We start from the raw sequence: 14,699 nt of genomic DNA on the forward strand, positions 1-14,699 counted from the left end.
AATGTACACAATGCTAAGGACAAAATTTTTTAAAATAATGACATTTTAATTAAAAGAGAGTTTATAATCCTTGCTTCAAAATTTTTTTTTATTAAATTTAGGACACAAATCTTTTGGGTCCCTCTGTTGAAGTTGTAGATCTTTGAAGTAAGGCAAATGTTCCTTAAAATAAAGAAAAACATTTTTAATTTAAAGAAATCGTCTTTAACTCAACTGACATATTGAATTTTTAAATTTAAGATAAAGAAGCTTCCAATATAGGCTAAGACTTATTTTAAGGATTTGCATTAAGAAAACAGTTTTTACTTTGAAGTACTTGGCGTTATTTGGATTTTGAAAGTGAAATTTGTTTGTACATGAATACCTTTATTAATATATCACAAACTGAGAATAAAAATTCGGTGAATGAGATCTGTAGCCAATTTAAATTTAATCGATCCTAGATTTAAAGCCAGGGAGGTCCGTAAAAAATGTCTTTATTTTAAAGAAGCCGCGTTTTTTGCTCGGAATCAATACCAAAATCCTTAAAGAAAGGTCAAAATCTTTAAATCCAAGTAATTTTTTTTTGAGTGTAGGACAATATTCATAATTTTAAAATTCAGTATTTAATCGTATTTTATTTACACTTAAGAAAATATGAAAGTAGAATTTTGTTTGACTGAATTTTCTTTCCAAAATCATAGCCAGTACAAAGGCTATGGTTTCGATGTGACACGCAGATGTCAAAATTACGACAAATAGATTTCAACGCTAAATTTTTATTAAAAACTCTTATTATTTCTTGCGCACGGCAGTGCCAATGCAGAGTGGCTGATATATATTCCAGGTTACTAAGTCCATGTTACTATAATTTCTGAACCTCTCGTCAGACAGTGACTTCGACTGCGGAGTCGGCTCCGGATAACATCATTAAATCATATTTTAATATCACTCATTTGTATTTCTATGGTGGAGAGTAGCAAAAACGGACCGACATAAATTATCTTATTTGGTTTTTTGTTTGTACAAAGTTTTTTTTTTTGTTTGTTACAATAATATGAAGTGTTTTTAAAATTTTGGTTTGACCGACTCAATTAAGAGGTACATTTTCTGTATAAATAAAAATTTAATAAAATTTTCTATAAAAATGAAATTTTTGCAAAATATTTTTATAGAAATAAAATTTTTACAAAATTTTCTATAAAAAAAAATTTACAAAATTTTCTATAAAAATAAAATGTTTACAAAATTTTCTATAGAAATAAAATTTTAAAAACATTTTCTATAGAAATAAAATTTTGACAAAATTTTCTATCGAAATAAAATTTTGACAAAATTTTCTATAGAAATAAAATTTTGACAAAATTTCCTATAGAAATAAAATTTTAACAAAATTTTCTATAGAAATAAAATTTTGACAAAATTTTCTATAGAAATAAAATTTTACAAAATTTTCTATAGAAATACAATTTTGACAAAATTTCCTATAGAAATAAAATTTTAACAAAATTTTCTATAGAAATAAAATTTTGACAAAATTTTCTATGGAAATAAAATTTGACAAAATTTTCTATAGAAATACAATTTTGACAAAATTTTCTATAGAAATAAAATTTTGACAAAATTTTCTATAAAAAAAATTACAAAATTGTCTATAAAAATAAAATTTTGACAAAATTTCCCATAGAAATAAAATTTTGACAAAATTTTCTATAGAAATAAAATTTTGACAAAATTTTCTATAGACATAAAATTTTGACAAAATTTTCTATACACATAAAGTTTTGACAAAATTTTCTACAGAAATAAAATTTTGACAAAATTTTCTATAGAAATAAAATTTTAAAAACATTTTCTATAGAAATAAAATTTTGACAAAATTTTCTATCGAAATAAAATTTTGACAAAATTTTCTATAGAAATAAAATTTTGACAAAATTTCCTATAGAAATAAAATTTTAACAAAATTTTCTATAGAAATAAAATTTTGACAAAATTTTCTATAGAAATAAAATTTTACAAAATTTTCTATAGAAATACAATTTTGACAAAATTTCCTATAGAAATAAAATTTTAACAAAATTTTCTATAGAAATAAAATTTTGACAAAATTTTCTATGGAAATAAAATTTGACAAAATTTTCTATAGAAATACAATTTTGACAAAATTTTCTATAGAAATAAAATTTTGACAAAATTTTCTATAAAAAAAATTACAAAATTGTCTATAAAAATAAAATTTTGACAAAATTTCCCATAGAAATAAAATTTTGACAAAATTTTCTATAGAAATAAAATTTTGACAAAATTTTCTATAGACATAAAATTTTGACAACATTTTCTATACACATAAAGTTTTGACAAAATTTTCTACAGAAATAAAATTTTGACAAAATTTTCTATAGAAATAAATTTTTAAGAACATTTTTTGACAAAATTTTTTATAGAAATAAAATTTTCTATAATAATACAATTTTGAAAAAAAAAATTATAGAAATAAAATTTTGCAGAAAAAAAAAAACATAGTCAAAATCATTGGAACTTAGTACACACAAACAAATTTTTTTCTGGTTCAATCACGAAATTAATTGATCCAATTAATTTTTTAATTGAAATGTCTTCAATCACAGAAATGACAGTATCAATTAAAAAATTAAAAAAAAATTAAAAAATTAATTGATACTATTAATTTTTGTTGTTGTTGTTGTTGTAACAGTTTATTGTGATTTCATCCATTTTTATGTTATACGCTTTGGTACTTCAGCTTGTGGCCAAATCGAGGAACTCTGCGACTAAGGTTGGGTGCGTCCAGAGTGACCTGGCGGTAAGTCGGGTTGGTTTAGCTGGGCAAGAGAAAAGAGGACATGTGTCGTGTGGCCCTTGGTTGCAAATAGGACATACGTCAGCTACGCTGCTATCAATCACTGATAAATAGGAATTGAGGCGGCTGCACTTGCCTGATCTTAACTAGGCTAAAACTACCCTAGTCTGCCGTGGGAGGTCTCTTTCCTCCGGTGCTATGGGCGGTGGACGGACTCCGAGAACAGGATTAACCTTGTAGCTTCTCACCGCTTCAGCTACAGTATCCTCATGAATCCTGTTCAAACCTGCCTGGTACGCTGCTTGATCTAGAGGTTCTCTTTTGTAGCGCTGGATCTCGCGCTCTAGATTATGTATATCAACCCTTACGTTCCTGGGTGATGGTTGTGCATCCATGAGATGGTGGTTTGGATGATTACTGCAATAACAACCCAGGAGAAACTGCTTTGACAACATGTAGTTGTGGCTTCGCACAGGGTTTGTTTTTTTTTTGTGATTGATTTTTGTTTCAATTAAAAAAATTGTTGAATCAATTAAATTTTTAATTGAATATTTTTTAAAACTCAATTAAAATTTAAATTGGAAAAATTTTCGTGAAATTTTTTGCTGTGTAGGAACTAAAATTTCAAAGTATTGCTTTTTCGAAGCTAAACACTAAAGAAATTATTTTAACAAATTTGAGCAAACGATCTATGTATATAAATTAAACCAATGAAAATTTTTATGAACAATTATGAAAAGTTGCATTAATCATTTCATTGTATAAACGAAAATGTTCATTATATTGAAGAAATTGGTTTATACACTAATAGAAAAAGTTTCGTTATATTAACGAATTGTGTCGTAAAAAGTCAGCCAATGAAACAAATTCGTTAATACAACGAGTTTTTTCGTTAATATAACGAATTTTCTGCAAATCAACGTAACGTTTCGCACTATTAACGAATAGTTTCATTGTATTAATGAAAACGTTTCGCTATATCAATGAAAACTTTTCGTTGGCTGACTTTTAATGGAATTTTCTTTGTATGTAAGTAGGAAGAGTTAATGAAACTTCAAAAAAATGTTTTCGTTAAGACAATGAAAGTAACATATTCGTTGATATTACGTACACAGAAAAAAGTATCATACAAAAATACTTCCAAATAAAAATTGGATTGAAATTGGAACGTTATCAATGTTAATTTTAAATGCTTTTTTAGGCTTGAATCACAAAATTTTTCTTTTTCTGTGTCGTGTTTGGTTATCGTCATATATTACGAAATTGTTCACAAAAAAAAAATAGTTTTTGCCTTCAATCACGACATTAATTGATCCAATTAACTTTTAATTGAAATATCTTCAATCACAGAAATGTATCAATTAAAAAATTAAAATTTTAATTGAATATTTAAAAAAAAAATCTGTGTTCATTAATATTGAACCAATGATATGAACTGAAATATATTCATTGAAACAATGAATGAATTCCTTAAACCAATGAAATGTTTTCTTAAATTAACGAAAATGTTCATTATATTATTGCGTAGTTTAAATATTCATGAACATTTTCATTAATATTATGATTTTTTTTTTTTGCTTTTATGCACACATCAAATACCGACAATTCCAATTTTTATATCTCTTACAAGAAACCAATTGCTTTTGTAACCCCTTTCCCGCCCCTCAAATAAACGTACTTCATAACCTTCACTCTTTTCCGATGAAGCACTCAGTGATCGTTGAGCTGCTGTCCGTGACCGTGAACGTGTTCGTGATTTACGTTCCTGCTCACGCAATGAACTGCTACGTGATACAATGGCAGCCATTGCGGCAGCGTTAGGTGTGGCATTTGAGGAATAGGCATTCAAACTTGTGCTCGAGTTGGATAAGGGTTTTGTGGTACTTAGAGATCGGCTGCTGGAGGAATTTTTATTCAAATACGAATTACTGGAACCTTTGGATGCTGAACCCAAACTAAGAGATGCTGTTGTTATACCATTGTCATAGGATGAAGAGGCATAAGGACTTTTATAACTGTTGTATGAGGAATTTGTGCTATAACGTGACGAAGGTGCATCATAACCATTGGATGAGGCTGCAACCGTTTTTGTTGTAGAAGAGGGTGGTGTCAACGTAGAGGAGGAAGAATTGGAATATTGAAATGATTTCACATTGCATTCGTTTTGTGAATTGGAACTGGATGAATATAGGCCAGAAGCTGTGGATGCATATGAGGGCGATGACGATTTGGATGAGGGTGAAGGTGAGGCTGCATGCGGTGAACGCATATAGGACTTTAGGGAAGATGACGAATGATTCGATTTATAGCCGGAGTTAGGGGAATTGCCATTGGAAACATGAGCATGGTGATTGCCATTCAAGGATTTGGAAGTTTTGGACGATGATAATGGTGGAGGCGTTAGTGATATAGTAATTGAATGATGATGAATCTGCTGTTGAGCATGATGATGATGTGGATGACTGCTGGATGCTAATGGCGATGCTGATCTTGGTATTTTAGTAATGCCCGCAGCAGCATTAGCAATAGATGTGGATGTGGCGGCAGCAACAGCTTTAACCTTAGAGCAAGCAGCGAGATATTCATGGCGATAACTGGATGACGATGATGTTTTATTACCATTTCCATAATAGCTATTACTATTGCGTGATCCAGATGATCCAGTACTATAGAGATTTTCCCGAGATGAATAGGCACTGGTATAGGGACTTTGATAATAGGATGATGAAGAGCCTCCACTATTTGAACCTAAACCATTTTGATAGTAGCCAGTACTTAAAGGTCTCGACGACGATGATGATGATGACGAATAGCCATTTGTACCAAATCCACTGCCATATGAGGAACCATTATAATTGTAACCACCCGTGGAGCCTTGGGCCCTAGAGCTCGATAACGAACGGCGACGTGAGGCCGACGAAGACGTCAATGGCTGTGAGGCACGTGATGTGCGTGAGGAGCGAAAGGACATTTTCAAAGTGTCCTTGGTATACTCCTCGATGGTTTATTGCTATTTTACTTAATTTTTCGACTCGATTACAAAAGCTTAAATAGAATTCAATACACAAGTCAAATGGATTTATTTTCAAACCAAAAAACGAGATGCTCGCAGAAAAAAATTAACAACGCATTTTAAGTTTTCTTTGTTTTTGTTTTGGGGAATGTACGTATATCCCCTACAGTACCATACACCTTTGTCTATTCAATTTTCCTATAAATTACTTGAGATTTTTATAAACAATACACGGAACAGATAATATTTATTTTTATCCACTGTACGTATGTAGCATTGGGCCAGAAGCAAGACCATAACAGCTATTCACGTCATACCAATTCTTCTTAGTCCAATTGTTTTAATTTTCGTGTATATTTTTTGTTTTTGTGCAAAATCTCATTATTTACATCAATTAAATGCCAAAATTTATGGCAAACTTATTTATGAATTTGTTATCTTTTACCCTAACACCTCGATGAAATCCACATTTAATTGTTTGGATAATATACTAAATAAAAAGTCTTAGAATCTACACTGAACAAATATCGTTGGACAACTTAACTATGTGATAAATTAGCGCTGATTTTAGTGTGATGAAATTCTTGACACAATTTGTACTGTGCCTCTGAATTTCATACTTTTTTTACAGGTTGGCTGATAAGTCCCCGGTCTGACACATAGATGGCGTCGCTAGTATTAAATGCATATTATTTTTATATAGTACCAACCTGCAAATGATTCGTGTCAAAATTTGACGTCTGTAAGACAATTAATTTGTGAGATAGAGCGTCTTTTGTGAAGCAACTTTTGTTATTGTGAATAAAAATGGAAAAAAGGAATTTCGTGTTTTGATCAAATACTGTTTTCTGAAGGGAAAAAATAAGGTGGACGCAAAAACTTGGCTTGATAATGAGTTTCCGGACTCTGCCCTAGGGAAATCAACAAAAATTGATTGGTATGCTAAATTCAAGCATGGTGAAATGAGCACGGAGGACGGTGAACGCAGTGGACGCCCGAAAGAGGTGGTTACCGACGAAAACATCGAAAAAATCCACAAAATGATTTTGAATGATCGTAAAATAAAGTTGATCGAGATAGCAGAGGCCTTAAAGATATCAATGAAACGTGTAGGTCATATCATTCATCAATATTTGGATATGCGGAAGCTCTGTGCAAAATGGGTGCCGCGCGAGCTCACATTTGACCAAAAACAACAACGTGTTGATGATTCTGAGCGGTGTTTGCAGCTGTTAACTCGTAATACACCCGAGTTTTTCCGTCGATATGTGACAATGGATGAAACGTGACTCCATCACTGCACTCCTGAGTCCAATCGACAGTCGGCTGAGTGGACAGCGACCGGTGAACCGTCTGCGAAGCGTGGAAAGACTCAAAAGTCCGCTGGCAAAGTAATGGCCTCTGTTTTTTGGAATAATTTTTATCGATTATCTTGAGAAGGGAGAAACCATCAACAGTGACCGATGGCAAAAATCCATGAATTGGGCTTCGAATTGCTTCCCCACCCACCGTATTCTCCAGATCTGGCCCCCAGCTACTTTTTCTTGTTCTCAGACCTCAAAAGGATGCTCGCAGGGAAAAAATTTGGCTGCAATGAAGAGGTGATCGCCGAAACTGAGGCCTATTTTGAGGCAAAACCGAAGGAGTACTACCAAATTGGTATCAAAAAAAATGGAAGGTCGTTATAATCGTTGTATCGCTCTTGAAGGGAACTATGTTGAATAATAAAAACGAATTTTGACAAAAAAAATGTATTTTTCTTTGTTAGATCGGGGACTTATCAGCCAACCTGTTACCTACAGAGGAAAATATTTTTTGTAAATTTTATAGTGCTACCAAGAGATCCTTACGCTTTTGTGACACTTTCTAATGCATTTGTGGCACTTTCGAAATTTCAACAATGATTGTCATTCAAAGTATCGGATGTGGTTCTTGCCGGAACAAATTGTCAGGTGTTTGTTGTTTGAAATAAAATGTTAAAATTATGATATTGCCATTGGCGTCTGAAAGTATGCAACTACTTTCATGGAAAATTTTTGGGGAACACACAAACAAATTTAACATCCATCATTTAAAAACAGTAACCTTTGGCGAAATTAAGGGAATGTTATTGTCTTTACTGACAAATAACAAAATTTATTGCTGCACTATTTCAAACCTAATTTGCCACTAGCAAGGCGATAGCATTAGCATTATGACCTCTGAGCCACTTTAGTGGCGAATTTGGCACATTGACAAGCATTGACACTGTTGTGCCACTAAAAGCTATGATTTTTATGACACCTTTTTACCATGTTAGGTGGCAGCCTGATGTATCAGGCTCACTTAGACTATTCAGTCCATTGTGATACCACACTTCTCTCTTAGTGCTGCCCGATTACATGTTAAGCTCAATGACAAGGGACCTCCTTTTGATAGCCGAGTCCGAACGGTGTTCCACGAAGTTTTGAAACCCTCAGAAATGTCACCAGCATTTATGAGGTGGGATAATCCACTGCTGAAAAACTTTTTGGTGTTCGGTCGAAGCAGGAATCGAAACCACGACCTTGTGTATGCAAGGCGGGCATGCTAACCATTGCACCACGGTGGCTCCCTTTTTACCATTGTGTGCCACTTTTAATTAATTCAATTTTTAGCGCCCAATTTTTTGGAAATTGTCCGTGTCCTAAAGCCCTTAATAAGTTTGCAATCGTGAGTCTTTTTCACGTTTACTTTTCTTTAATAATTCATTCTCAATTTTCTTTGGAGTTTATGAATTTTAGTACTGAATTATTCCCGTTAAAGTTATAATAAGATTTACAAAAGGTTACAAATTTATCCCACTTTTATAGATTCATTTATTCAAGTGGACAATTGTGACGCCTGAAGATATGCAAAGAAAAAGTATGTTGTACACACAAAAAAATTTCACGAAAATTTTTCCAATTAAAATTTTAATTGAGTTTTAAAAAATGTTCAATTAAAAATTTAATTGATTCAACAATTTTTTTAATTGAAACAAAAATCAATCACAAAAATAATAGTATCAATTATTTTTTTAATTGGATCAATTAACTTTTTAATTGACCTTCAATTAATTTTTTAATTGATACTATCATTTCTGTGATTGAAGACATTTCAATTAAAAATTAATTGGATCAATTAATTTCGTGATTGAAGCAAAAAAAATTTTTTTTTGTGTGTAGGTAAACCAGGATCTCCGTTAAGGTAGGGATTTCTACGAAAATTCTAAATAAAAAATATAAAAGTATATCTTACGATGTGTATATATTTTTTATGTTTCCAAAACTTGGATGGATATTTTTTAGAGCATTGATTGTGTATAATTTCATCTTTTAACATTAATTGATTAAAAAAAAAAAAACAATAAACCCTGCTTTTTGGCTCGAAAACTGAACATAGTACCACCATTTAATGTTAGTTAGAAGGTTTGAATTTCGGAGAAAATGAGATCTAGTTTAATAAAACGACTTCAAAGTTTCGCACAAAAAAAAAAAAACTTAAATAAAATCCACTTAATTTTTTATTTATAAATATGTATGTCACTTTGTGTGCCTCGATTTTAAAAATTGTGTGCCACCTTACACTTTTGCAAGTGATACTTTGTACCACTTTTAAAAAATTCTCAATAGAGTTCATAGTTTAAATAAATCGATATCGAAAGAATGTGAACTGAAGAAATACGGTTCATAGCTTCTAATGCTCTTTTAAATGCAGTGGAGTGCTGAAATTGTGCCACTTTTGAGACAAATTTGCCACTTTTTCCATTAGATGACACGTTTGTGTCACTTTATTATGGTGTTCCCAAAATTTATCAATTTATGCTACTGTTTCAATAATTTCTATATGAGACAATTTTCTTTTTAGTCATGTAGGAGAAGATCTCAATGGTATTTTTTTTTAGAAAAACGCAAATATTTAATTTATTCCGTTTTTTTGTTTTTGTTTTTATGATTCTGACAAAATTCCACAACAATAGGTTTAGGAACGTACGGGGCGACAATTGTTGATGAAATCCTGATGGAAACCCTGTATATCTAAATTTTTCATTCATATTTCGAAATTATATTAAAAGGGTAGGGTTTTACGATTAAGTAATTCTGTCCTCTTATTGATATTTATTACATAACGACAAATTTTTAATTTAATGTTCTAACGGCCATTTTCTTGTAGCTCCGTTTGGCCTTAACTGCCAGTTAACAGAAAGTAAATTGCAAATATATTCTCTCCGGTCAACTTTAACTGGCAAATTGTCGGCAGTTAAATTTCTAACTGGCATGTGGAATATATAGGCAATATGACAGATATGTCCATAGTACAGTTTAAAAGTTCGTTAGCTAACGGAACACTAACGGAGCTTCATGAAAATGGGGGTAAATGAAATAATTATTGAGCTCTTAACAATTCATAACACTCATAAGTTTCTATGGTAAAATCTATAACGTATGAGTTTTGTAAATACTAACAAGTATATACGGCCGTAAGTTCGGCCAGGCCGAAGCTTATGTACCCTCCATCATGGATTGCGTAGAAACTTCATCTAAACACTGCCATCCACAATCGAATTACTTAAGTTGCGGTAACGCTTGCCGATAGCAAGTTATCTTAAAACCTCCTAACACCATCTTCTAAATTGTATGTAAGATCATACGTGGTATATATTAAATCAAAAAAGATCGATCCAATACGTATATAATTCAGTTTGACAAAGTAGACATAAAATTTTGATAAAATTTTCTACAGAAATAAAATTTTAACAAAATTTTCAATAGAAATAAAATTTTCACAAAATTTTCTATAGAAAGAAAATTTTGACAAAAATTTCTACAGAAATAAAATTTTAACAAAATTTTCTATAGAAATAAAATTTTAACAAAATTTTCTATAGAAATAAACTTTTGACAAAATTTTGTATAGAAATAAAATTTTGGTAGATTATTTTTGGCTCGAGTGGCAACCATGATTATGAACCGAATAAAATTTGAACAAAATTTCCTATAGAAATAAAATTTTGACAAAATTTTCTATAGAAATAAAATTTTGACAATGATGAAAATTTTATTATGAACCGAATAAAATTTTAACAAAATTTTCTCTAGAAATAAAATTTTGACAAAATTTTCTATAGAAATAAAATTTTGGTAGATTATTTTTGGATCTAGTGGCAACCATGATTATGAACCGATATGGACCAATTTTTGTTTGATTGGACCAATTTTAGTATGGTTGTTAGCGACCGGATCGGATGAATTTTGCTCCTCCAAGAGGCTCCGGAAGTCAAATCTGGAGAATGTTTTATATGGGGGCTATATATAATTATGGACCGATATGGACCAATTCTGGCACGGTTGTTAAAGATCATATACTAACACCATGTTCCAAATTACAACCGGATTGGATGAAATTTGCTTCTCTTGGAGACTTCGCAAGCCAAATCTGGGGATCGGTTTATATGGGGGCTATATATAATTATGAACCAATGTGGACCAATTTTTGCATGGTTGTTAGAGACCATATACCAATATCATGTACCAAATTTCAGGCGGATCGGATGAAATTTGCTTCTCTTTGAGGCTCCGCAACCCAAATCTGGGGATCGGTTTTTATGGGCGCCATATATAATTATGGACCGATGTGGTCCAATTTTTGCATGGTTGTTAGAGACCATATACCAATACCATGTACCAAATTTCAGCCGGATCGGATGCAATTTGCTTCTCTTTGAGGCTTCGCAAGCCAAATCTGGAGATCGGTTTATATGGGGTATATATAATTATGGACCGATGTGGACCAATTTTTGCATGGTTGTTAGAGACCATATACCAACACCATGTACCAAATTTCAGCCGGATCGGATGAAATATGCTTCTCTTAGAGGCTCCACAAGCCAAATCTGGGGATCGGTTTATATGGGGGCTATATATAATTAAGGACCGATATGGACCAATTTTTGCATGATTGTTAGAGACCATATACCAACATCATGTACCACATTTCAGCCGGATCCGATGAATTTTTCTTCTCTTTGAGGCTCCGCAAGCCAAATCTGGGGATCGGTTTATATGGGGGCTATATATAATTATGGACCGATGTGAACCAATTTTTGCATGGTTGTTAGAGACCATATACCAACACCATGTACCAAATTTCAGCCGGATCGGATGAAATTTGCTTCTCCTTTAGGCTCCGCAAGCCAAATCTGGAGATCGGTTTATATGGGGGCTATATATAATTATGGACCGATGTGGACCAATTTTTGCATGGTTGTTAGAGACCATATACCAACACCATATACCAAATTTCAGCCGGATCGGATGAAATATGCTTCTGTTAGAGGCTCCACAAGCCAAATCTGAGGGTCCCTTTATATGGGGACTATACGTCAAAGTGGATCGATATGGCCCATTTTCAATACCATCCGACCTACATCGATAACAACTACTTGTGCCAAGTTTCAAGTCGATAGCTTGTTTTGTTCGGAAGTTAGCGTAATTTCAACAGACGGACGGACGGAAGGACGGACATGCTTAGATCGACTCAGAATTTCACCACGACCCAGAATATATATACTTTATGGGGTCTTAGAGCAATATTTCGATGTGTTACAAACGGAATGACAAAGTTAATATACCCCCATCCTATGATGGAGGGTATAAAAAGCATACACTCCATAGTTCAACATTGTATCTATTTTTTATGAAAACCTATGGACCTAGTCAGATTAATTTATGGACGAGAGAAATAATGATATTCGAGTAAATTATATAATGAATTTGATACCCACGCCTAATTCTAGAATTGTTATTTATATCCCCATCTATTACAAATAAAATAATTAGGTTTTGTGATATATTGGCACTTAACAATTCATAACACTCATACGCCTCCATAGTAAATTCTATAGCGTATTAGTTATATAAATACTAATGGCGATTTCGATTGAGAAATAAGGGGCAACATTCTCGAAATTGATGGCAAAATATGAAGGACACTATCATAGATTTTTGACCCTGTATCCCTCACAATATTAGGAATTAACAATAACTTTGGAATGACACTGTCATTTGGGCGAAAATACAATGAGGAAAAAAGTAGTGTAACACCAAGGCAACCTTTTTTTTGTGAATCGAAAACGCCATAAAACGCATACGCTCCATGGTTAAACATTGTATCTATATTTTACGCCAAAACCTATAGATTTCGTCATATTATGGGGGAAGAGAATTAAATGAGATTACTCTTTGATAGCAACAAAGAATTAGATACCCTAACCTAATCTCAGAAATTTTATTTTATACTCCCTGTATATTTCAAGTGAGCTTATTGAAATAATTAGGTTTACTCATATATTGAGCTCTTAATAATTCATAACTCTCATACGTCACCATGGTAAATTCTATAACGTATGAGTTATGTAAACACTAGAAAGCATACGCTCCATGGTTCAAAACTTACATATATTTTCTAAAGGAAAACTATGGTCTCCATCATATCATTTTAGGTTTGGCCATATATCGAGTTCTTACAAATTCGTAACACTCATACGCCTTCATGGTAAATTCTGTAACGTATGAGTAATGCAAAAAAACCAACAAGTATACGCTACATGGTTCAGCATTGTATCTATTTTCTTAACGAAAACCGATCTATTTTCTTAAAAAATAAAACGATTGTAATATGGTTGCCATTTTAAGGGCAACCATATTACAATCGTAAAAACAAACGCAAAACTATTAATTTTATTTTGTATTTTTCCTTGACAATGCTCTCCATTTTTAGTGACATATAATAAATTACCAAGGCTCGCTGGTAATCTATATGAAAAATCAAAATATTCGGAAATTAGAAATAATTTGTGTCTCACGGTTAGGTCAGGGGCACAAGAGTTGGCAAATGGAGGGTGGCCCATTTTAAATAAAATTTTAATTTATTGGCAGCCATAAAAAATGACGTCATAATGGACCACATAGATATTTGCGACGCGGAGAATGGCAACGAACAAAAAACCACAATAATCATGAAAATTATTTGTGAAGAGGAAAAAAAACCAAAGTTTGTGATTTATTTTCTTGGCTAGAAGAATAATTATACAAAACAAAAAAAAAAATTCCTCGAAACATAACAAAAAAAAAGGAAAAGGGATAAAAACAAAAGTGTTCGGTATTATATTTAAATTGTCTTCTGTTTCAATTCGTGAATCACCCACGCAATACTAAATTGGGAGGGAGACTAAAGGAATGATTTTGCAAAAGATAAAAAAGAAAACATTTTAAAAATAAATCAGGAAATCACGTCAGTCTGTGAAATTAACAGCACCAAACTATGTAAAATGTACGAAGATGAGTCCAAATGATAATTTGCCGCAAAATGCATCGTTTAGCTTAAAACTTATATGTATGCCAAACGGCCTGATTCCATTTTGTCATTTTTTTTTTTTTTTTATTTTTTTACACAAAAATGTTGTTGAATTTAATATGTTTTAAAAGAGCAAAACGTTGCTATAGAATTTAAGTCGGATAGACCGAGCCGTATATACCCTCATCGGAAAGGTGGAAAAATGTATAAATATATTTTATTTCAATCGGGTAATACAATTGAGTGTATCCAATTGAGTGTATAAATTCTATTAGATAATTTAAATATTCAATGGAACCACCAACATTTTTATTTACTTATCCATTAATATTTATTATGCGTTTGTGATATAAATGAGATAAAATGTCCATCATTATTTTGAAAAATAGCACATACAAATAACAATAAGAAGATAAAAAACATTTTATTTGAAATATGAATTCTGGATGATGTTTGGCTTTAATCCAAATATTATGACAAAGCTTTTAAAACGCATCTACCCAATAATATTATCGAGTAGAAAAAAATAAC

The 14,699-nt window shown here is 31.8% G+C and overlaps 1 protein-coding gene across 23 annotated transcripts in view; it reads right to left on the bottom strand.

Moving 5' to 3' along the window:
- The window catches only part of Mbs (Myosin binding subunit), a 251,005-nt gene that overhangs the window by 32,901 nt on the left and 203,405 nt on the right, over window positions 1-14,699 (bottom strand). For 3 of the 23 annotated variants that reach the window (XM_075303763.1, XM_075303764.1, XM_075303762.1), the window contains exons 2-3: window positions 5,420-5,845; window positions 4,479-4,876 (exon numbers count right to left, since the gene is read on the bottom strand). The exons of the other annotated variants lie outside the window; for them this stretch is intronic. In XM_075303763.1, the coding sequence (XP_075159878.1) occupies window positions 4,479-4,876; window positions 5,420-5,771 (750 nt within the window). In that variant the 5' untranslated portion in view covers window positions 5,772-5,845. The remainder of the gene's footprint in view (window positions 1-4,478; window positions 4,877-5,419; window positions 5,846-14,699) is intronic. 23 annotated transcript variants of the gene reach the window in all.

Source organism: Haematobia irritans, chromosome 4 (genome assembly GCF_050003625.1).
Source record: "Haematobia irritans isolate KBUSLIRL chromosome 4, ASM5000362v1, whole genome shotgun sequence".
NCBI classification, from domain to species: domain Eukaryota; kingdom Metazoa; phylum Arthropoda; class Insecta; order Diptera; family Muscidae; genus Haematobia; species Haematobia irritans.